This window comes from Cervus elaphus, chromosome 24 (genome assembly GCF_910594005.1).
Source record: "Cervus elaphus chromosome 24, mCerEla1.1, whole genome shotgun sequence".
NCBI classification, from domain to species: Eukaryota; Metazoa; Chordata; class Mammalia; order Artiodactyla; family Cervidae; genus Cervus; species Cervus elaphus.
The window spans coordinates 24,322,176-24,343,560 of NC_057838.1; the positions used below are offsets into that span (position 1 = coordinate 24,322,176).

Below are 21,385 nucleotides of genomic sequence, written 5' to 3' on the forward strand. Positions count from 1 at the left end.
GATAAGAAGATGAACAATCGATTACACGTGGAACACAAATATTATGTTAAACTAATTTAATGTAGGTTAGACGGAGGTAATTAGAACAGCGAGTTCCAATGAGGGATAGCAGAGATGTTGATTAACTTTCGGCTTTTAGCATAAATGTACATGTTAAAACTTAAAGGTTCACCTATAATGGAATGGAAATAGGGTGCATTACTTCCACACCAGAAGTGGCTGAAATAATGGAATTTAAAGCATACATCTATTTGGCTGGGCCAGGTGTTAGTTGCGGCACTTGGGATTTTTAGTTGCGGCATGTAGGATCTAATTCCCTGACCAGGGATCAGACCTAGTCCCCCTGCACTGGGAGCAAGTAGTCTTGGCCACTGGACTGCTAGGGAAGTCCCTGAAATAATGGGATCTAAAAAGATAATCTAAAGGTGGTAACAGTAGAGAAAAAACAAATTTAAATGTTGTTGTTCAGTCGCCAAGCTGTGTCCGACTCTTTGCAGCCCCGTGGACTGCACGCTAGGCTTCCCTGTCCTTCACTATCTCTTGGAATTTGCCCAAACTCATGTCCATTGAGTTGGTAGTGCCATCCAGCTATCTAATCCTTTGTTGCTCCCTTCTCCTCCTGCCTTTAATCATTCCCAGCATCAGGGTCTTTTCCTGTGAGGCAGCTCTTCACATCAGGTGGCCAAAGTGTTGGAGCCTCAGCGTTAGGATCAGACTTTCCAATGGATATTCAGGGTTGATTTCCTTTAGGATTGGCTGGTTTGATCTCCTTGCAATCAAAGGGACTTCTCCAGCACCACAGTTGGAAAGCATCAGTTCTTTGGCACTTAGCCTTCTTTATGGTCCTGCTCTCACATCTGTACATGACTGTGGGAGAAACCATAGTTTGGACTATACAGACCTTTGTCAGCAAAGTGATATCTCTACTTTTTAATACGTTGTCTTGGTTTGTCGTAGCTTTCCTTCCAAGGAGCAAGCATCTTTTAATTTTATGGCTGCAGTCACTGTCTGTAGTGATTTGGAGCCCAAGAAAATAAAATCTGTCACTGATTCTACTTTTTCACCTTCTATTTGCCATGAAGTGATGGAAACGGATTCTATGATCTTCATTTCTTGAATGTTGAGTTTTAAGCCAGCTTTTCCACTCCTCTTTCACCTTCATTAAGAGGCTGCTTAGTTCTTCTTCACTTTCTGCCATTAGAGTGATATATCATCTGCATAGCTGAGGTTGTTGATACTTCTGCCAGCAACCTTGATTCCAGCTTGAGATTCATCCAGCCCAGCATTTCACATGATGTACTCTGCATATAAGTTAAATAAGCAGGGTGACAATATACAGGTGTTGTACTCCTTTCCCAGTTTTGAACCAGTCTGTTGTTCCACGTCCGGTTCTAACTGTTGCTTCTTGATCTGCATATAGGTTTCTCAGGAGACAGATAAGGTGGTCTGTTATTCCCATCTCTTTTAAGAATTTTCCACAGTTTGTTGTGATTCAAAGACTTTAGCATAGTCAATGAAGCAGATGTTTTTCTGGAATTCTCTTTGGAATTCTCTTGCTTTCTCTATGATCCAACAGATGTTGACAGTTTGATTTCTAGTTCTTCTGCCTTTTCTAAATTCAACTTGCACATCTGGAAGTTGTCAGGTGACATACTGCTGAAGCCTAGTTCGAAGGATTTTGAGCAGGACCTTGCTAGCATGTGAAACAAGCGCAGTTGTGCGGTAGATTGGACGTTGTTTGGCACTGCCCTTTGGAAATGGAGTGTCCTGTGGCCACTGCTGAGTTTTCCAATTTTGCTGACATAGTAAGTGCAGCACTTCAACAGCATCATCTTTTAGGATTTGAAATAGCTCAGCTAGAATTTCATCACCTCCACCAGCTTTGTTCGTACTAGCATTTCCTGAGGCCCACTTGAGGCTGTCCGGCTCTAGGTGAGTGATCACACCATTGTGGTTGTCTGTGTCATTAGGCCTTTTTTTGTTTTATTCTTCTGTGTATTCTTGCCACCTCTTCTTAATCTCTTCTGCTTCTGTTAGGTCCTTACCATTTCTCTCCTTCAATTGTGCCCATCCTTGCATGAAATGTTCCCTTGATATCTGCAGTTTTCTTGAACACAGTGGCCCTTGTAATGGGCCTGGATTCTGGGGCTTCTTTTGGCCATGCTGGGTCTTCGTTGCCGGGCACAGGCGTTCTCTAGTTGTGGCAGGTGGGGTCTACTCCAGTTGCAGTGTGCGGACCTCTCATTGCGGTGGCTTCTCTTGTCATGAAGCACGGGCTCTAGAGCGTGTAGCTTCAGTAGTTCTGGTGTACGGGCTTAGTTGCTCTGCAGCATATGGAATCTTCCTGGACCCAGGATTCAATTTTAGATCAAAGACAGTATTAGATTGAGTTTGGATAAAAAAGGTACAGAAAGATTTGAAGTACGAGTTGGATAAAGATAAATTGGGAAAATACTAACTACAAGAAATGTCATATAGCTGTGTCAGTGTCAATTAAAGTAGGCTTTCTGGCAAGGAGCAAGCAAACAAATGAACGGGGTTATTTTGTAGTAAGAAAAGTTTTATTGGAATATATAAAAAAATTCTATAACCCGAAGGAGAAGCAGCCCAGCGGAAAAATGGGAAAGGATGTGAACAGGCAGTTTTCAGAAGGGGCTGACAAACACACGCACGACCATTCTCACAAGCAGTTAGGAGATGGGGATCACAACCATGACGTCCGGTTTCACCCTGACCGGGTTAGCACATCGCAGGGGCTGAGGGTGTGGCTCAGTGGGGCTGGAGTCTCTTGGGCACGTACAGTGGTACATCCACGTGGGGGAACAGTGTGACTGTGTCCAGGAGTTGGAGATGCTCATCCCTGTGTCCCCCCATCTCTGACCTCTAACCTGTGGTGTATCCCCGCTCATGAGAAAATGCACAGGAGAGGACCCCGGGAGGGGTCCACGGCGGCAGGGCTTATATCAGCAAATGTTGGAAATGACCTAAAGGTCCGACAGGAGGATGGACCGGAGGTTGTGGTCAGGCCGTACAGTGAGCTGTTCTCTAACCCTGAGCGTAGAGGGGTCGCAGAGCAGGTGAAGAGGGTACGTACTCCACAGTGAGGCGGCCCTGGGCTCAAAACCTGGTTTTGACACTTAGTAAGTATCTTGGGTAGAGTTATTCTCTTGAGTGGGAGAAGTTCAGAGACAGACGTAGTCCAGTTTGGGACTCTCTTCTGCCTCTTGTGAGTGTGTGTCATTGCACAGAGCGTGCACACATGTGTGCGCGTGTCTGATGCTCCAGCCCTCCTCCTCACCTCCACTTAGGTTCCCTTTATCCCTCACACACCAGCCATCCTACTCTGGTCGTGGGGAAGATGGTGAAGAGCATCCTGTGTGGACCCGGGGAGGCGGAGTCACAAACTCAGATCCGGGCATTGTCGCTGGGCGCCCCCACCTTCGGGGCCCTCGTTGGCTGCTCTGGAGGGGCCTGCGGTGACAGCAGGCGCTCAGCTAAGGGCAGGTCCCTCCGACGGGGCAGGGAGAGGGGAGCCCAGAGCACGGCCTCCAGGGAAGGGAGCCTGGCCCCCGTGCGCTTGTGTGGTGGTGGGGGGGGTGCCTCTCGTCTCTGCGCAGACCTGGAGGCTGGACGACGCGGGGGAAGGCTGGGCTTGCCTCACCTGGCCGCCTCTCTGGTGGCTCCTGCAGGGAGCCCGGCGGTGGTGAGCTGGTGCAGGGGGCCTGAGGTGGGTGGGTGCTGGCTGGCATCCCATTCTCACCCCTCTACAGTGTAGGGGGATTGCGCCCACAGGGAGGCGGGGCTGTTGAGGGAGCCTCAGGAACCAAGGGCAGAGTGCAGCGGCCGGCTGGCTCCTGGGGTCTGTGGTACCTCTGAGAGCTGCTGGCTGAGCTGAATGTTCCCCAGACCCAGAGCCTGGGGGACCCCAGGGGAGGCGTGGCAGCTCCGGCTGCACCCCCTACCTCCAAGATCTGCCTCAGGCCTCCAGCCCGCGCTCTCCCCATTGGATTTCCCCCTTGTCTCCCCAGGTGCAAGTTGGGTGCATCCAAGGCCAGCTGGCCTGGGAAACAGACCTTGCGTGTCAGAGCCCCTCTGTTCAGGTTCATCCTGCTCTCAGCTTGTGGGTTCTGAGTGGAATCTGCGTGTACTCTTTCTTTGGGAGGTTCTTTGTGTCCAGGATTGGGCTTTCCATGTCTCGCCCGGACTGGGAGCTTGGGGAGCAGCAGGGGTGTCTGCCCACTGGGGTTTAGACCCCTTGGAGCATAAGGACCGCCTCGTGCTTGTATGCCTGTTTCCTTGAGAGGCTAGTGCTTGGGTTGGCTGGTGCTCGGGGTAAAATGAACCCCTTACTCTCATGTCTTCGGGGGAGGTGCCCCTCTGGGCTCTGAGGCAGCAAGTGGGGGCACAGCTGCTTCTCCTGCCGGGATGGGTGAGTGGGCGGGGGCTGGGGGAGCCTCCTGTGTAGGGGCCCCGGCTGTGTGAGTGTGGGCAGGAGCCCTGTGTCTATTAAAAGGCGGAGGCGGCCTTGCGGTTGGAGTGTTGCCAGAGGCTATAAATAGCTGAGTGTGTGCAGGAGGAGTGCCAGGGAGGAGGGAGGAGGGGGATTCCTCTCCAGCTGGCAGCAGAGTCTGGGAGTGGTGGGGCCTGGGGCCTCCGGGGGCTCTGAGTACAAAGCTCTTGCAGGTGTCGGTGTGCACCCCCCAGCCTGACGGGGCGGGGGGCTTGTGCTGTGATGAAATGGCGTTGGTCGTGGGGAGGGGTCTGACTAATATAACAGTGATGGGGCCAGGCATTGTTCTCACTTAAAATTCAGTAACTCAAGTCATTCTTGGGACAGCCAAGGAAGTGGGTTCGTTAGCATCCCCTTCACACGAGTGGGGAAACAGAGGCACGAGGTGGCTGGGGCGCTTGCCGGGAGGCGTCTGAACCAGGACCTGAGTGGGGTCGAGGCCCCTTTTTCTCAGTTGGTGTGTGGGGTTCCCCGGGTGGCGCTAGTAGTAAGGGACCGCCTGCTGGTGCGGGAGGCGCTGGAGACGTGAGTTCCATCCCTGGGTCAGGAAGATCCCCTAGAGGAGGGCATGGCAACCCTCTCCAGTGTTCTTGGGACAGAGGAGCCCGGCAGGCTGCAGTCCATGGGGTCACAAAGAATCAAACACACTCAGCGACTTAGCACGCATGCACGTGTAGGAGGCTCTTGTCAGGTGCGGGTCTGTGGACATCCTGAGCCCCAGGTCTTACCTGCAGCCTTGAGATTCGGAGTTCCCAGCCCTGCTGGCATGGGCCTGCTCACAGTAGTGGCCAGAGGGGTCCCCGCCTGGTCAGCAGCCTGGAGAGAGGAGCTGGGCCAAGGGACGCTCCTGCTGTCTGGTGACTTCTCTTGTTCGGGCTCCCAGCTTTGTACGGGGCGTGGAGGCTTGTTGTCTGAGCGGAGGTGGACCCTAGGGCTGCAGGCTGCGGCCATCCCTCGTTTTCCCCTCCCTTGACAATCCAACTCCAGCGTGGAGAGGACTATGTCCTTCTGTCTGATTATTGGTCCGTCCTTCCTTCGGCGCCTCTGCCCATCTTTCCAGCCTGTGTCTGGACCTGGTTTTAGCACTCAAGACAGTTCAAGGTTTCTGCTGTCAAAGTATCAGCTTTGCAGTCCTGTGGGGGAAGCCTGACGTTTAAGAAGCAATCATCAAGCGCATTTGTAATGTTTTGTTTCTTATATGAGTGTTTATTATGTTATTGTCTCTGGGGGGATTATCTTTGGTTGCATTTTTTTTATACTTTTTGAATGTCTGGAATAACCCTTTAAACAGCAAGAGGCAATTAGTCACGGGGGATAAATGAGGTGATGGAAGAAGTGCAAAGGCCTGTGGAAGTGGAGGGTAATTGGCCTGGCCTCCAGGGAGAGAGAAGTGCCAACATTTAAAGGAGAAAGTGGGGAACGTCTTGCGGCCAGAGGTAGTAACTTGTGTGATGCCTGGAAGCCGAGCATATTCAAGAGCCTGGCAATGTTGTGTGCTGTAGTCGGGGGAAGGAAGGTGGGGTTGTGCCCAGCACCTCATCTGTAGCCCGGCTTGCAGGTCTGGCCCATAGGTCACCAGTCTCTGAGGACTCCCACTAGATTTGCTGCCATGGATGCAGTGGGTCCCGTGTGCCCTCTGGATCGGGGGTTTCGCAGAGTATGCGGCCACCGATGCTGCTGCAGGTGGGCAGGGGGAGGGGGGTGTGTGGGCATCGTTGGCACCAGCCTGGGCCCTGCCACAGCATTTGGTCTCCTAGGTCCACCCCATTCCCTCAGCCCCGCCTCCCACTGGCAGAGATGCTCTGAGACAAGACAGAGACATGGACAGGAAGCTGCACGCCTAGTTTCTCCGAAGTGGTCCCCGAGTTTTGCACAGAACCACCTGGGACAAAGAGGGAGGTTAAAAACACAGATCGGGCCCCCGCTCCAGTTGGAGGGGTCTGGGCTGGGCCCAGGAGTAGACATGTCTAGCATCACCCTCCTGCCCCACTCGAACACACACGGCGATTCTGACATGCCTGGGGTCGAGGGCCCCTGCTGCGGTGCAGGGCGGCACCCCAGAGCCCCCGTGTTGGCGGAGCCCTCCCTGTGCCCCCGGCTGCCAGTCTGAGCCCGCCCCTCCTCCTCCACCCCACGGCCCGGGGCGGCTCAGCAGCAGCTCCCTCTCCCGGGAGCAGGTTCCGGGCGCGGGGAGGCCGAGACGCGGGAGTGCATCTACTACAACGCCAACTGGGAGCTGGAGCGCACCAACCAGAGCGGCCTGGAGCGCTGCGAGGGCGAGCAGGACAAGCGGCTGCACTGCTACGCCTCCTGGCGCAACAGCTCGGGCACCATCGAGCTTGTCAAGAAGGGCTGCTGGCTGGACGACTTCAACTGCTACGACAGGTGCCGGAGCCCCGAGTCCACACGGGCTCTCGCCAGCTCCCAGCCCTCCCGGGTTTTGAGGTCCCCAGTGATGCTGGAGGAGGGCGTCCACCCTTGGATCCCTCTCCTGACCCTGGGTCCCGCTTCCGGGGAGCCCAGCCTCCACAGTTCCCCATAGGGATCTCTGTCTGTGGGGAGGGGTTTGCTGGGCCGCCCTGGGGAGTCTGTCCCTCAGCCGAGTTGTGGATGGGAAACCGTGCCTCCAGGCAGGAGTGCGTGGCCACCGAGGAGAACCCCCAGGTGTACTTCTGCTGCTGCGAAGGCAACTTCTGCAACGAGCGCTTCACCCACCTGCCCGAGGCGGGCGGCCCAGAAGGTGAGGGCGTGGGGGGAGCAGATGTGGGCTGGCTTTGGCCCCCCGATGCTCGGCTCCTGCTTGGGGTAGGGAGTGGCTGCAGGGGTCTCTGGTCTGGCCCTGGAGGTGTGCAGGTAGGCAGACTGTATGACGCTGGGCTCCGTGTGTCCCCCAGTCACGTACGAGCCACCGCCGCCAGCCCCCACCCTGCTCACTGTGCTGGCCTACTCGCTGCTGCCCATCGGGGGCCTCTCCCTCATTGTCCTGCTGGCCTTCTGGATGTACCGACATCGCAAGCCCCCCTATGGCCATGTGGACATCCATGAGGTGAGATGGGGCTGGCTCGGGGCGGGGCGGGGCGGGGCGGGGTAGATCCTATTAAGGCCAGATCCTGTTAAGCCCTCGATCTCCCCAGGACCCTGGACCTCCACCCCCGTCGCCTCTGGTGGGCCTGAAGCCGCTGCAACTGCTGGAGATCAAGGCTCGGGGGCGCTTTGGTTGTGTCTGGAAGGCGCAGCTCATGAACGACTTCGTGGCTGTCAAGATCTTCCCACTCCAGGTGCGTGTCTGCCTGTGGGGGGTCTGGTCGTCTGGCTGGGGCCTGAGCCCTCCTGCCCAAGAGCAGTCCGTACCCTGTGCAAGCGGGGTGCGAGAGGAATGGGCCCATTGCAGTGGCAGCGTTTACGGTGGGCCTAGGGTAGGGCTTTGCGAAACCTTGATTTGCAGAACCTCAGTCCACCCTGGTTTTGAGGGTTTTGCTTTGACAGCAGGTTCTGCTTAGAGGCCCTGGACATCAGGCTAATGGAGCCATTGCCCAGGACACTTGGCACAAGCAGGCCTGCTCTGCTTCTCGTTGGCTGGGTGGTCCTGGGCCACTCATTTCTGTCACTACGGACCTCTCTGCCCCCCTGCTGTAAACCTGGTGCTGGCCGCGGTGATCTCAGGGCTCACCGCTGGCCTGTGGTCCTTGGTCCGGCTCAGTCCTGCTCTGCCCCCTGACAGGCTGAGGTTGGGAGCGGGTGGGAAGCCGCCAGGAGGTGTGGCTGCGGTGGGGTTCAGCCGCGCCCCCCTGCTTCAGGACAAGCAGTCGTGGCAGAGTGAACGGGAGATCTTCAGCACGCCTGGCATGAAGCATGAGAACCTGCTGCAGTTCATTGCCGCGGAGAAGCGCGGCTCCAACCTGGAGGTGGAGCTGTGGCTCATCACGGCCTTCCACGACAAGGTGAGCCTCGCCCCGTGGACCCTGCTCCCCCGGGAGGTGACTGTGGGCCCCACCGTGGGTGGGTGTGGACACGAGGGTCTGCAGGAAGAACGCCTCTCCCTGGGATCAGCTTTTGCAAACAGGAGTAGTGACTTCATGATTATCCCTGTCTGACACCACCCGCTTCCCAAGCCCTCCTGGCCTTGTCGGTGCCAGCCTCCCGGGGGGAGCTCAGCCACCTGGCCCACGGGTATGGCCCTCCGGGGCGGGGCGGGGTCCTGCCCGCCTGCAGAGCCTGCGCTGTCTCCTTAGGGCTCCCTCACGGATTACCTCAAGGGGAACATAGTCACGTGGAGCGAGCTGTGTCACGTGGCGGAGACCATGTCCAGAGGCCTCTCCTACCTGCACGAGGACGTGCCCTGGTGCCGGGGCGAGGGCCACAAGCCGTCTATCGCCCACAGGTACCGGCTAGCAGTCGCTCTCTTTTCTCGGCCTGGGCCGCAGAGAGGGCTGGAGGGTGAGAGCGGGGCCCGGGGGGTCTCAGCCTCATAAACACGCCTGGCTGCTCTGTGGTGTGTCAGAGGCAGCCACACAAAACCCGGCCCACCAGGCCCTTCCCGCGTCTTCCCCCCTTGTCCGCTCAGGCTGTGGTCCTGCAAGCTGGTTCTCTGGTGCCCTCCAGTGGCCACAGAAGGAAGTGCCGACTCTGTCCCTGGTTGGAGTTCTGTGTGTTGATCCTTGCTGTATTAGAGCATACATATCCTGTTAATTCACTCAGAGCGAGGACATGTGTATGTAGCCTCTGGAAAACTCTGTAGTCCTGGGAGAATGAGCTTTAAGAAAGGCACATAATGGATTATTATGAAAGGAGTGTTAACCTTGCAGATCCCCTGAAACAGTCTCGGGGATTCTCTGGCGTCCTTGGATGGTGCTTTGAGAGCCAGTCTGTCTGGTTACCTTCTCATCACAGTGGCAGGCACTCCTCTAAACACTCCGAGATGCCAAGTCATTTAAGCCTCGTAACTGCTCTGTGAGATAAGTACTGTTTTTCCCAGCCCTTCTTACAGGTGAAGAACAGCAGCACAGAAAAGAGGACTTAGTTTAGTGTGGTTCCCTGACTGTGAGGGAGTCTCAGATTCTGGGGTTCAAAGCTGAAGGGCCCCAATGGGAATAACATTAATGACATAGGGTGTGGACTGTATGAAATTACCATTTTCGTAGGTCAAACACAGTTGAATGTTGACTCTTCCATAGGGTCCAGCCTAACACTAGTGCATAGTAAGTGTGCCAGGGATGGCCCTAAGCATTTGTCCATCAGTTTAGTCCTCACAGTAAGGCTGAGACAGGCATGAGGAAGTTGAGGACCGGCTAGGGAAAGGCAGGGCTGAGTGCAACCCCAGCACCCACTCCGCCACCTCCAGAGCGGCTCGAACCTCTGGGGCCGCAGTCCCCAACCTTTCTGGCAGCAGGGACCAGTTTTGTGGAAGACAGTTTTTCTACGGACTGGGGTGAGGGTGGTTTAAAAGGTTGATTTAAACATGTTATTTACGGTGTACTTTATTTTTGTTGTTACTATATTGGCTCCACCCCAGATCATCAGGTGTTAGATCGTGGGGGTTGGGGACCTCTGCCCTGCGGCCTGCTCAGAATCAGGCACATTTGTTGAAACTTCTCTTCTCACTCACATCCCAGACGGTGTAAATTCTGGCCAGGAAACTCACATCCCCAGCTGCAGTGCCCCTCCGCAAACCCTCTGAGAATGTGAGGGCCGGCCTTTGATGCTGGGGACTGGACGGGGGTTGGCATTGCTTTGACAGCTCTGGTGGAAGTGCAGCCAGGGATTCTCATGCCGACGGAGGGGAGTGTCCTCAAGCTGCCCGCCCGTGTGGCTTCGTGGAACTCCACCTGGTGCAGACCCCGCTCCCCACAGGGTGGGATGGGCCCCGGCTTAGGGCTCTGGAAGTCCAGGTGGGAAGGCAGGAGCAGGGCCGATCGGACCACAGGTTCGGCTCCGTCTCAGTCCACTGTCTCCACAGGGACTTTAAGAGCAAGAATGTATTGCTGAAGAGTGATCTCACTGCTGTGCTGGCTGACTTTGGCCTGGCTGTTCGGTTTGAGCCAGGGAAACCTCCGGGGGACACTCACGGGCAGGTGACGAGCCTCGGGGTAGAAGGTGGGGTTGGACGCTGCCGCTCTGGTGTTAGCTGGCCGGGGACAGGGGTCACCCCGTGGGCCCAGAGTTTCCCGAGAGCCCCAGGGGCGGCGCTCTTGCTTCACCAGTGGGGTGAGGCCTGGAGGGGGCATGGCTTCCTGCGCCAGTCAGCGAGAAACAGATCTCCCTCCCCTCTTTCAGTTGTAATTATTAAAAAAGGTAAAAATAATATAATAGATAAGTGTATATTAAGAATCCAAATCAAAAACCTAGAGACAAAGTAACCTAAAGTTAAACCTGAGCGGATCATTCTAAAACAACTGCTGTTAATATTTGGAACTATTCTCCCCCTTCTGATTTTGGTGTCAGTCTCAGTAAAATACGTGTTATCTGTGGAGCCCCTTGTGGTGTTGAGGGAGTAAAGAGGCAGCAGTTCTGTGGTCGATTACTACTGTCCGGAACGGTACTTCAGTCATTGCATCGTGCCCCTTGGAGGCCCCCACGACCACCGGGGACAGCGGTCACTGTCGATGGCCCTGCTGTGCACACGTGATGTAGCTCTCATGTCCTGTGAGTGCAGCTGTGCATGCTCAGTGACCACAGCCGCTCCCCTGTCCTCACGCAGGTGGGCACGCGGCGGTACATGGCCCCCGAGGTGCTCGAGGGAGCCATCAACTTCCAGAGAGACGCCTTTCTGCGCATCGACATGTACGCCATGGGGCTGGTGCTGTGGGAGCTCGTGTCCCGCTGCAAAGCTGCCGACGGTGAGCAGGGCAGGCGCCCCGAGTGTGCTGGCGTGCTGGGGGAGGAGTGGGGCACTCGGGTGACCCCCGGGACTCACCTTCTCCTCCAGGACCTGTGGATGAGTACATGCTGCCTTTTGAGGAGGAGATCGGCCAGCACCCGTCACTGGAGGAGCTGCAGGAGGTGGTGGTGCACAAGAAGATGCGGCCCGCCATCAAGGATCACTGGCTGACACACCCGGTGAGGGGTCGGTAGGGGGCAGGGACAGCCTCCTCGGGGCCGCGGGGGAGGCTGTTGGCGCGGGATGCTGACGGCCAGGAGAGGAGCTTCACCCAGCCGTGCGGTGCGGCAGGGCCGCTCAGGCCGCAGGACCGTCCCCGCCTCCCCCCGCTGCATTCCCTCCCTTCCACCAGCAGGGTGTCTGTGGGTTAGTGCTCTCCAAGGCGGCGGCTCTGGTTTTGACCCCAGAGAGTGATGGGACCTGACACATGGGACGGAAATCCTGGATCTGTCATCAGTAGCTGGGTGACATCAAGCAAATTGCTTGATTTCTCTGAGCTCTTGTCTCCTCAGGGTAGTATTAGATTTAAGGAGTTGCTGTACCTCGCTGGGCAGGGCACCGATCATTTAAGTGTTTCATATGGCTTAGTGCTGATGAAGTAATCGCTTTCCCCTGCCCTCATCAATTTCTTGGGTCTGGGCTGAGCTCCGTGGTATCTGGGCCCCTCCAGTCTGGGGACGTGCACAAAAGACCCCAGCTGTGTAACTGTTCCCATTTCTTGGAAGGACATTTGCCTTGAGCGCCGTTGAATTCTTCTCCCTGGTACCCTGGGGTTGATTCAGAAGGACATCACTGGGGGCTAGCCCTCTTCCCACACGGTCAGGGGTTGAGCCGTGGAGGCCAGGTTCTGCTGCCATGCTGCTTGCTCCGTGAAACCCAGGACTGCAAACAGAAAATGTAGGCACAGGGAGAGGGAAGTTGGGCCTTACCTTCTGCGTCAGACTTTCAGTCTCTCAGGGCAGAGATACTGCGGTTGCCAGTCCAGTTCCCTGATGTGAGCAGGTCCAGAGAGGTCTGAGCGTGGCCTAGTGCCAAGCAGGCTGGATTGTTCCTGGATGTGGGTGGGCTCTTTGCTCATCTTGCGGCCTTTCCCGGCTGCACGCAGTTGGTTCCAGCACAGGGTGTCAGGCCAGGTTCCCTGGACTCGGGAGGTTCTGGGGGCCGTGGAGAAAAGGGTGGGATGAAGCCCCCTCTGTCTGCACTGTAACTGCACACTGGACCCCTATGTGACTTGGGGTTTGCCGAAGATTTTGTTGCAGTGTCACTACTCCAAGGCAGGCAGCCCCGTGGGGCCCTGGATTCCCTCGTTGAGTATTGAGGTTCAGTGGCCCTTTCCTGGGGGCTGTGGGGGAGGCCGTGGGCTCAGGATGCTGACTGCTAGCAGGGGAGCTTCCCCCGGACCCCTGTGGACGGGCCTGTGGGCTCTGTCCTCGGGAACACCGTCTGGTTGGCCTGTCCTTGCTGAGGGCCACCAGCAAAGGCATGTGTTTCCTCTCCCACCGGCATGCAGGGCCTGGCCCAGCTCTGCGTGACCATCGAGGAGTGCTGGGACCACGACGCGGAGGCTCGCCTGTCCGCGGGCTGCGTGGAGGAGCGCGTGTCCCTGATCCGGAGGTCGGTCAACGGCACTACCTCGGACTGTCTTGTCTCCCTGGTGACCTCTGTCACCAACGTGGACCTGCCCCCGAAGGAGTCGAGCATCTAAGCCCAGGACGCGAGTGGATCTCCAGACTCAGTAGATCTGAAGAGGAAAGGAAAAAAAAAAAAACAAAAAAAAAGTTGTGTTTTGTTTTGGAAATCCCATAATACCAACAAACACATAAAATGCAGCTGCTATTTTACCTTGACTTTTTATTATTATTATAATTATTATAATTATTATTATTAATATTATTTTTTGGATTGGATCAGTTTTTACCAGCACATTGCTCTACTGTATCGCAAACAGCGGACACGTCAGCAGGCGTTGAGGTGCTGAGCTGTGAATGCAGAACCAGCGCCATGCTGAAGAGCCTCGGCCGCCTCCCGCCCTCCGGGGTCCATTTTTCCCCGCTTTCTCTTTGTTTGTTGTCTCAGAACCTGTGACACAAAGAAACCCATCCTGTCTTAGGAAACTTAATGCTGCAAACTCTACCTAGAGGAACCTTTGAAGACTGTTACATAAGAACACATCTTCCTCATACGAGGAGTTTCCCTCTGCCCTTGTCCCCCTCCCGCCTCACCTTTTCTGTGTTTTTCTCCCTTTTTAGACAGTGAGTTTAAGAAACAGCAGGCGTGTCTTTTCACGGATTAACGGGTGTTGTCCTGACCGAGGAAAAACTGGGCTGAGGATGAGGATGGTTTGGACTGGAGGGGAGGACGGAGCTGGGGGTGGGTTCTGGAGCAGAGCTACACTGGACTCGGGCACATTCGGAGCAACATCCTTTGCTATGAGACTACTTCTCAGGTAACCCGGAATCGAGGGGAAGGAGCGCCTGGAGGCCGAGCATGAACGGCAAGAGCGGGGTTTGGAGAAAGTCTGAAATCAGGTGTGGCTGTGGCCCATCTGTTTGCCCTGTCCAGTTTTTTTTCCACTCTCTTGGGCTTGGGCATAGGACACAACATTTTTTTCTGCCCTGATTTTAAGGTTTAGCAAGGGTAGAAATCATCACGGTTTAGTGAGTACAGTCTTCATGAGACATTGTACTGTAAATATCTATAATGGGGGAAAAGTTGAAATACAGTTTCCTCCTGGAGCAGTTCAGGGAAATGGCCACAGGGGGGCGCCCTGCACAGCCGGGGCGAGAGGATTTCCTGGGTCCGGCCTGGCCAAGGCCTGACTCTCTGGAGAGCCGGAGTCCTGCGGCGCTGGCTCTGCCCTGGGCGGTGACATTACTGTCCCTTAATGTAGCTCGTGGACACAGCTTTCTCCAGACCCCCTTACAAGAGGTGCATATTCGAAAAAACCGTTTCTCTGTTTTGCCATAACCTTGCTCTCGTCAGTCAAATGTTCCTAATGCTGCTGTTTCAACCTTTTGAGTATTTTTTTTAATTTATGAAACATGCAAATTAAAAAAAAACAAAACAAAACACACACATCCACACAAACGCTTTGCTATGTGGCTTCCGAGGTTTAAATTTTGAAAAGTAAAAGAATTAAAACTTCACGACCACAGACCACCTCAAACCAGAAATACCTCAGAATTTTCTACTTGTGTAAGTTTTATTATATATTTTATTAGTTGTGTTGTCTCGTAGTAAGTATATTTTAATGTAAGTTGGCTTTTATGACAAGAAAGTTTAAAAGAAATAGAGAAAAAGAAAAAAAGTTGTGAGTCTTCTAGGGAGTGCTCCCGTTTTTCGTTGATAACGTCCCCTTGTAAATAATTGTCATCCACTGTAGGTTGGCTGTCTGGGCCGAGTCTGGGCATTCATCACTCTTATTTGTGAAGGCGTTTCCTTCCCATTGCTTTAGACCATTTTATTTGGAAAACTGGATCTCTTCACCTTGAGGGTAGGCGAGTTGGTGGGCGATGGGGAGAGGTTGACTGGAGTGAGAAGGGGGGCGCCTGCTCCTGAGTTTTTTGGAGGTTCCGCTGTTTCCCTTGACTTGAGAGGTCATTGTTCAGAATGACAGGCGACCCCACTTTAACCTGGGAAAACTGTGGCCTTTAGACCCCCATGAGGTAATTTTACTTGAGACTTAATTTCTTAAGCAAATCCGCGGTGGCGAGAGGGGAACTGACCGGCAGGCCTCTGGAGCCTCGCTGCGCGGGCCGCCCTGTGACGGCCGGGCCGGGTGGCGGGGGCTCTGGGCCCCCCAGGCTGCGTCCTGCTCTGCATGTTTGGACACGGAGTGCGGTGGGAGGCGAGCTTTGCTTCATGGGTCAAAATGTGAGCTGGCCAGGGTGGCTCCAGGGGCAGGTTTTTGTATTTTTTAGTAAGTTATTTGTCTATCCCTTCTTCCTTTTCTTTTTTAAACTATTTTGTGCTGTGGTATTTTTCTTCCCTCGGAATGATTTTTAACAGCAAAACAGGCCTTACAGCAGTTGCTTTTCTTTTCCACTTATTTCTTTCAGAAGCTTTAAAATATTTATTGAAAAGTGCCATATCTGGTTTCTCCAGCTTTGTCCTTACTTAGGCAGTGCTGGGCATCTCGACTTTTCAACCCTCAGAAGAAACAAATAAACCCCTAAGAAGTGTAGCTGATTTCCGACAGGAATGATCGGATCCCTGATCCTATCCCGCGGGGAACACTAAGCCCCAGCCTCTGTTTGGTTTTAGATTTCCTCTGGGCAGCTTTTCTTTTGTGTGCTGGCTTGATTCCCCTGAGAGCAGTTTTGCCTGCTGTGGGACCTTCAGGGCGGGCCTTGAGGCCGAGGCAGGGACAGGGCCCCTTTGCCGACCCTGTGCCCGGCCACTGTTGCTTCCTTGGGGCCGTGGCACCAGAGTGAGGTGTCGGGAATTGGCCCCCGTGGTGTGTGTCTTGGCAGAGGGCTTCTGGTGGCACACGTGTGCTGTGCCGAGGGTCCCTGACCGTGCTTGTGGCGGGGAGAAGGTGGGCATCTCTCTCCCCACATGCCGCTGGGGCCTGGGGGTGCCTTCTGCCTCTGGTAGTCATGTTTGCCCTCACGTATCCTCTGGGGCATCAGCAGTCCGGGTCTCCGGCTTGTGCCGATGGGGTTGTGGGGCTCAGCCTGGGCTCATCTCCACAGATGTTTCACGCACCCTCCATTTCCAGGGAGCTCATATCATGCCTACCTTTTTTTCTCTCTCCCTCCAAGCTCTGTGGAAGACTGGGAGCCGTGGAGCCTGGTCTCATTGTCCCTGCCCCGTTCAGGATAGGAGGGTGGCCAAGTCAGAGGACAGAAGTGGCCCAGGATCCCTGCCCCTTCCCGCCGAGTGTGTCGTTGTCCAGGCAGGCTCCTGGCTGTGGAGAGAGTGTTCTCCTTGGTCACTCGTGGGGAGGTCTCCTGAGCCAGAGAGACCCAGGAGTGAGCAGGGGAGGGAGCAGACACGCGGGGACAGAGGCCGCTGGGTCCCAGTGTCCCGCAGAGGATGCTTCATCACAGGCCACGGGAGGGCGTTGGCATGGTCGTTAGCACATCCTGGGGCCGTCGGTCCCTCCCAGGAGTCCTCTGGTTGAATTACTTGGGGTGTGAGGGCCATGGACAGCGCCTGAGGAGGAAGGGAGACTCGGCCCTGTGGCAGTGGGGTATGCGCCGTCAGCCTGGTGTTCAGATGGCCTCCTTGTTCTCTTGGCTCAGGAGGGGCCCCAAGGGGTCAGCCCTGCTGGGGAGGCTTCCTTACGCGTGCCAGCTGCTTCTGACGCAGACTGCATCCTGCCTGGATGGGGCGGCATGTGTCCAGAAGAAGAGGGACCTTGTGTAGCCTCGGACAGCTTCAGGATGCTTGAGCCGCCCACTCTTGCCTTCTCAGCCAAGGGAAAATTTGTCTTCTCCAGGCCCCCGAGGTGGTTCTCCCCCTGCCCCGAGGGACCAGGCTGACCCTCCTGTCGTGGCTGGTCCTGTCGCGCCTTAGGGAGCTGAGCAGGGGATCCTGCGGTTCTTCTCTGTCTCCTTTCTCTCCCGCTGGCCGCCTTCTGCTCCTCTTTGGGTGCTGGGGCTGCGTGTGTGATGTTTCCTTCGTGGCGGGCCGAGCCGTGTATCGAGGGTCCACCATATGTTGTGTGTGGCTCAGAGCGCCCCAGCCCGTGGCCCCGGTACTCCGAACCACGAGGCCAGGGAGGGGGCTGTTCCATTGGGGTGGGAGGACTAGACGGCCCTCTTGCAAATGGAATTCTGCGTCTTCGAGAATACAATGTGAAGTTCCCAGCATCTGTTGGCAGTACAAGGATTTCATGTTTTTTTAAAGTAATATAGTGAGCATGCGTACATAAGTTTTTAGAATTGGTACTAGAAGTTAAGGGGCTTCCCAGGTGGCCCAGGCGTAAAGAATCTGCCTGCAGTGCAAGAGACGTGGGTTCAGTCCCTGGGTTGGGAAGATCCCCTGGAGGAGGAAATGGCAACCCACTCCAGGATTCTTGCCTGGAAAATTCCATGGACACAGGAGCCCAGTGGGCTGTAGTCTGTGGGTCACAAAGAGTGGCATGTGACTGAGAATGCATACTAGAAGTTGAACAGCCAGGCGTTATTCCGGAGAACTTGGCTTACTAGAAAAACACCTAAATTGGAAAGCGTTTTCCAGGACTTAACTCAGTTTGTCTGTCCCAGCTATTTCTGAATCTTTGGAGAGGTGGCCAGGCCTGCCTCAGACCACACTCTTCAAGAAGCACAGAGAACTGACTGACTGCCCCCCACCTCCCACCCCATCCCACTGCCTACCCTTTCGGTTCAGGGCAAGCGGCCAAAAAAGAAAAGGAGATGAGGCGGCCTTTCTGGTTACTGGCTGTTTACAAAAGCTGAACTAGTGAAACACGCAGCAGCTAATGTGCTCAGCCTACTAATGATGAGTTTAGGTCTCAAGCAGGAGTTAGGTTTTAGGCAAAGAAACTGGCCCAGTAATTCAGTTGATGAACTATTTGTTTTTCTTCTTAGTCTAGATTTGTAAACAATGAATTCAGGGTTATAGGCATGTTCTTCCTGACAGTTAATTTGCAACCAGCAATCCACCTGTGAATGTATCCCAGACCTTTAGGAGGCTTGGGGAAGTTTTTTTTTTAAGAGGATTTAGTTTTGTAGCAAAAATAAATGGAAGTTTAAAATGCACCCTTCCCTTGGAAATTAATTCATGTGACTCAGCTACACTTGAAAAACAATTAGTCGGCCCTCCGCATCCATGGGTTCCTCATTCTTGGGTTCATCCAACCTCGAATCAAAAATATTTGGGGGAAAAGAATTACAGAAAGTTCCAAAAATCAAAACTTGAATTTGCCACTTACTGGCAGCTCTTTACATAGTACTTACATTGTCTTTACAATTCTTTACATAGTATTTTATTGTATTAGGTATTATAAGTAATCTGGAGGTGATTTCAAATGTGCGCCATTTTATACAAGAGGTTTCTGCATCAGTGGATTTTGGATCTCCACGCCCCAACCCTCCACATAGAGGGACGACTGCAGTGGGTCCAGGAGAACTACAAATTGCCATCAAGTAGAAGTCCAGATTATCTAGTGGGATATTTTGAATATTCTTATTTTAAACTCATTTTGCGTTCACTGTAAACTTTGGTTTGGACAGAATTTTGAATTGAAAGGATTTACCACTACTGAAAATTTTTACCAAGCTTTTACATTGTTGTGACGGTATCTTCAGGTGTGAATGAAGCAGGACTTTGTGATGGTCATCCTCATGTATCCCTGTAGTGCCAAAACCAGTGAGATTTTATTTGCTCCTATGGCAGCTCGTAGCGATAAGACAAGTGTTTTTTCCTCATGAATTAAAACGCATATTCTCTAAATGCCAGCATGTGGAGATGGGCTTTGCACTGCCCTTTCCAGGAGTGTCTTTGGATTGTCTGGGGCCTAGGCAATTCTGAGAACTGCTGCAAGCCAACTACAGGACACTAGAGAAATACACACACAGACGTGTGTATATGCAGTGGATTCTACAAACGTGGGCTTTTCTGGACATCCACAGAAAAGCGTTTCCTTCGCTTGCAAAGTTTACATTTTGAAGCTCACAGTTACAAAAAGTAGGACCCATTAGCTCATGTTTTTCAGGCAGATGTGGATGGGTCTTTTTTTTTGCAAATGGAGGAGTCCTGTCTTGAGCCCTGGGAATTTCTGCTGTGGGTTGGGCGCGGGCTCAGTCCTGGATTCTCCCAATCACGTTTGCATTGGAATGTTGTTAGGTAGCATTGTAAATAAAAGAATAGGTTATATAATAGAGATAACGACACTTGAAATTTTACTTTAAGAAATCTATAGCACTACATATATATTTAGTTATATCACCCAACAGATTTCTTCTGCACAGTGTGGAGATTGTTTTATACCACAGATTATTTTTATAAAGTCTAGTGAGTTTGAGTAAGAATGATTTTTTAATCAGAGTCGTGAGCTTTACCTTTCAAGATAAATGTACACTGGAGTGTGAGTGGTGTGGGGCTGTCACGGAGTGCTCCTGCGACTTCTCGTTGATACACTGGCAGATTGCAGTCCACCGATGGGTCTTGTTTGGCCCGAAACTCCACCCGCAGCTGTCTGCATGGGGCAGGCTGCCGGGGAGAGGGGCTGGGAGAGGCCAGAGGATCCTGCAGTGTGCTTGATATACGTGCTTCCTCCTGAGGTTTCTTTTGAACAAAGGGTTCTGAGGTGAATAATTCCTTTGTAAGTTACTCTCATGGGTGTAGTGGTGTGAAGGGTTTCGGGGAACAGAAATGGTACCGGGGTGCAGATTGGGGTGGTTTGGGACTCGAACAAGATTCAGGCAACAAATGTGTAAAACGAGGATTCGGTGATTGGGGAAATCTACCAAACCGAATGATCTCGGACCAAATCATCCAGTTTTCAGGAGAGAAGTTTCCATTCGGGAAGGCAGGGGTGTGGTGTGTGGACCCCGCGATCGGATTAAATGGAGGGCTGCCCGGGTCGCCGTGTTCTCTTAAGGGGCCGGGCTGGCTCGCCGCTGGAGTCTAGCGAGCAACCCTGGAGCCCGCGGAGGAGGCTCAGAACCGTGTACCAGCGGGGCCTCTTCCCCACATCTACAAGGTTTCCCTGCTCTTCCTACAAAGGTCAGCATCACTGCCGCGATGTGGACAGCGGTCTTTATGGTAGCCTTTTGGGTTTTGGGTAGAGAATGGATGGTTACTGGGGTGAGCCTTTCTGATGCAGATGTTTAAGAGGTCAGTCGTGTAGCTAATACTCTGGATCCACAGTTACTGAAGGCCCTCTGGCTTCAGCTGCTGGGTTCCAAGGTGCGCTGGTTGGGACGGTGTTGTCAGGAGAGTCTCTGATGTGTCCTGTTAAGCCTGCTGCGCTTCTCTTCCGTCTGGCTGAGAGGACCGTTTTACGCCACCCCTTTTATACTTGAATGAATTGAGTTCCGGCAGATCCAGGAGCACTCTGGGAATCGACCCTGTTCCCCATCAGAGAACATTTGTCTGCCCTCCAGCCACATGTCTTGGAATGTAATTCTGTTGTGCCTTTGTTTTTGTCACCTGCCTCCCCCCAAAAGCAACTGCTGTAAGCTTTTTTCTACTTGTCTTTTCTACCGGAAGTCCCACCTTTTTCCTTTTTCCCAGCTGTATTGTCTGGATGCAGTTCTGTGCTCCAGGTGCGTTAGAACCAGTTACCTCAGACCTCGTGTTGAACAGTGTCACCATCTGGGTCCTCTCGAAACTGCAGGCTTGCGACACGCACACTCACGCATACACACACGCACACGCACACACACACGCAGGAACCCTGCCGAGTATGGGTACTCGTTTGTTTTAAAGTAAAACCCTTCCCAAGGATTGAAAAACAGGGGCTTCTGGCAAGCTCTTCACGGCCCTGTGGTGGGATGGGTCTTGAGTGTCATCTGAACGGTGCTTCCCGTGTTCCACTCTGAATTCTGCCATTTTCAGTATTCTCGTGTCTAAATAGGCAAAATGATTCAGTTGGTTGGCCTTGTTCACAAATGAGTTCTGAAAATGAGCTCTTTGTAACACTCGTCCAGTAGCTAAAGCTCAAGTGTAGAACATTCCCTTAAATGGCAGGATCGAACCCCCACCATCCACCACAGTGCATTTTGGGAAGATGTCTGTAGCATACGTTGCTGTGAAATTAGGCCTTGCGGGTTATGGCTGTTTGTCATTTGGATGTATTTTAAATATATATATATATATATTTTTAAAGAGCGTTTTTTTTTTTTTTTTTTTTAAACCAGTTCAGAAAGTTTAATTAACCAGCAGTCACCACATCTGAATTTGCGTCTCCGGGGCGTAGATGGCAGACCAAGATTAAAGTGGTAACTCAGCCCTATGAGCGTGGGCTGCCTGCCTGGCCAGTCCTGCTGACCGTGGGACAGCAGGGTCAGCGTGTCCCCACTGGGTCCCAGCTCAGCCCTCAGAGT

The 21,385-nt window shown here is 53.5% G+C and overlaps 1 protein-coding gene across 4 annotated transcripts in view; it reads left to right on the forward strand.

Moving 5' to 3' along the window:
* The window catches only part of ACVR2B (activin A receptor type 2B), a 35,328-nt gene extending 14,108 nt beyond the window's left edge, over positions 1-21,220 (forward strand). For all 4 annotated transcript variants that reach the window (XM_043885602.1, XM_043885600.1, XM_043885601.1 and 1 more), the window contains exons 2-11: positions 6,688-6,895; positions 7,141-7,250; positions 7,405-7,556; positions 7,645-7,788; positions 8,308-8,451; positions 8,743-8,891; positions 10,467-10,581; positions 11,208-11,346; positions 11,436-11,566; positions 12,898-21,220. In XM_043885602.1, the coding sequence (XP_043741537.1) occupies positions 6,688-6,895; positions 7,141-7,250; positions 7,405-7,556; positions 7,645-7,788; positions 8,308-8,451; positions 8,743-8,891; positions 10,467-10,581; positions 11,208-11,346; positions 11,436-11,566; positions 12,898-13,092 (1,487 nt within the window). In that variant the 3' untranslated portion in view covers positions 13,093-21,220. The remainder of the gene's footprint in view (positions 1-6,687; positions 6,896-7,140; positions 7,251-7,404; positions 7,557-7,644; positions 7,789-8,307; positions 8,452-8,742; positions 8,892-10,466; positions 10,582-11,207; positions 11,347-11,435; positions 11,567-12,897) is intronic.
* The last annotated feature ends 165 nt before the right edge of the window (positions 21,221-21,385 follow it).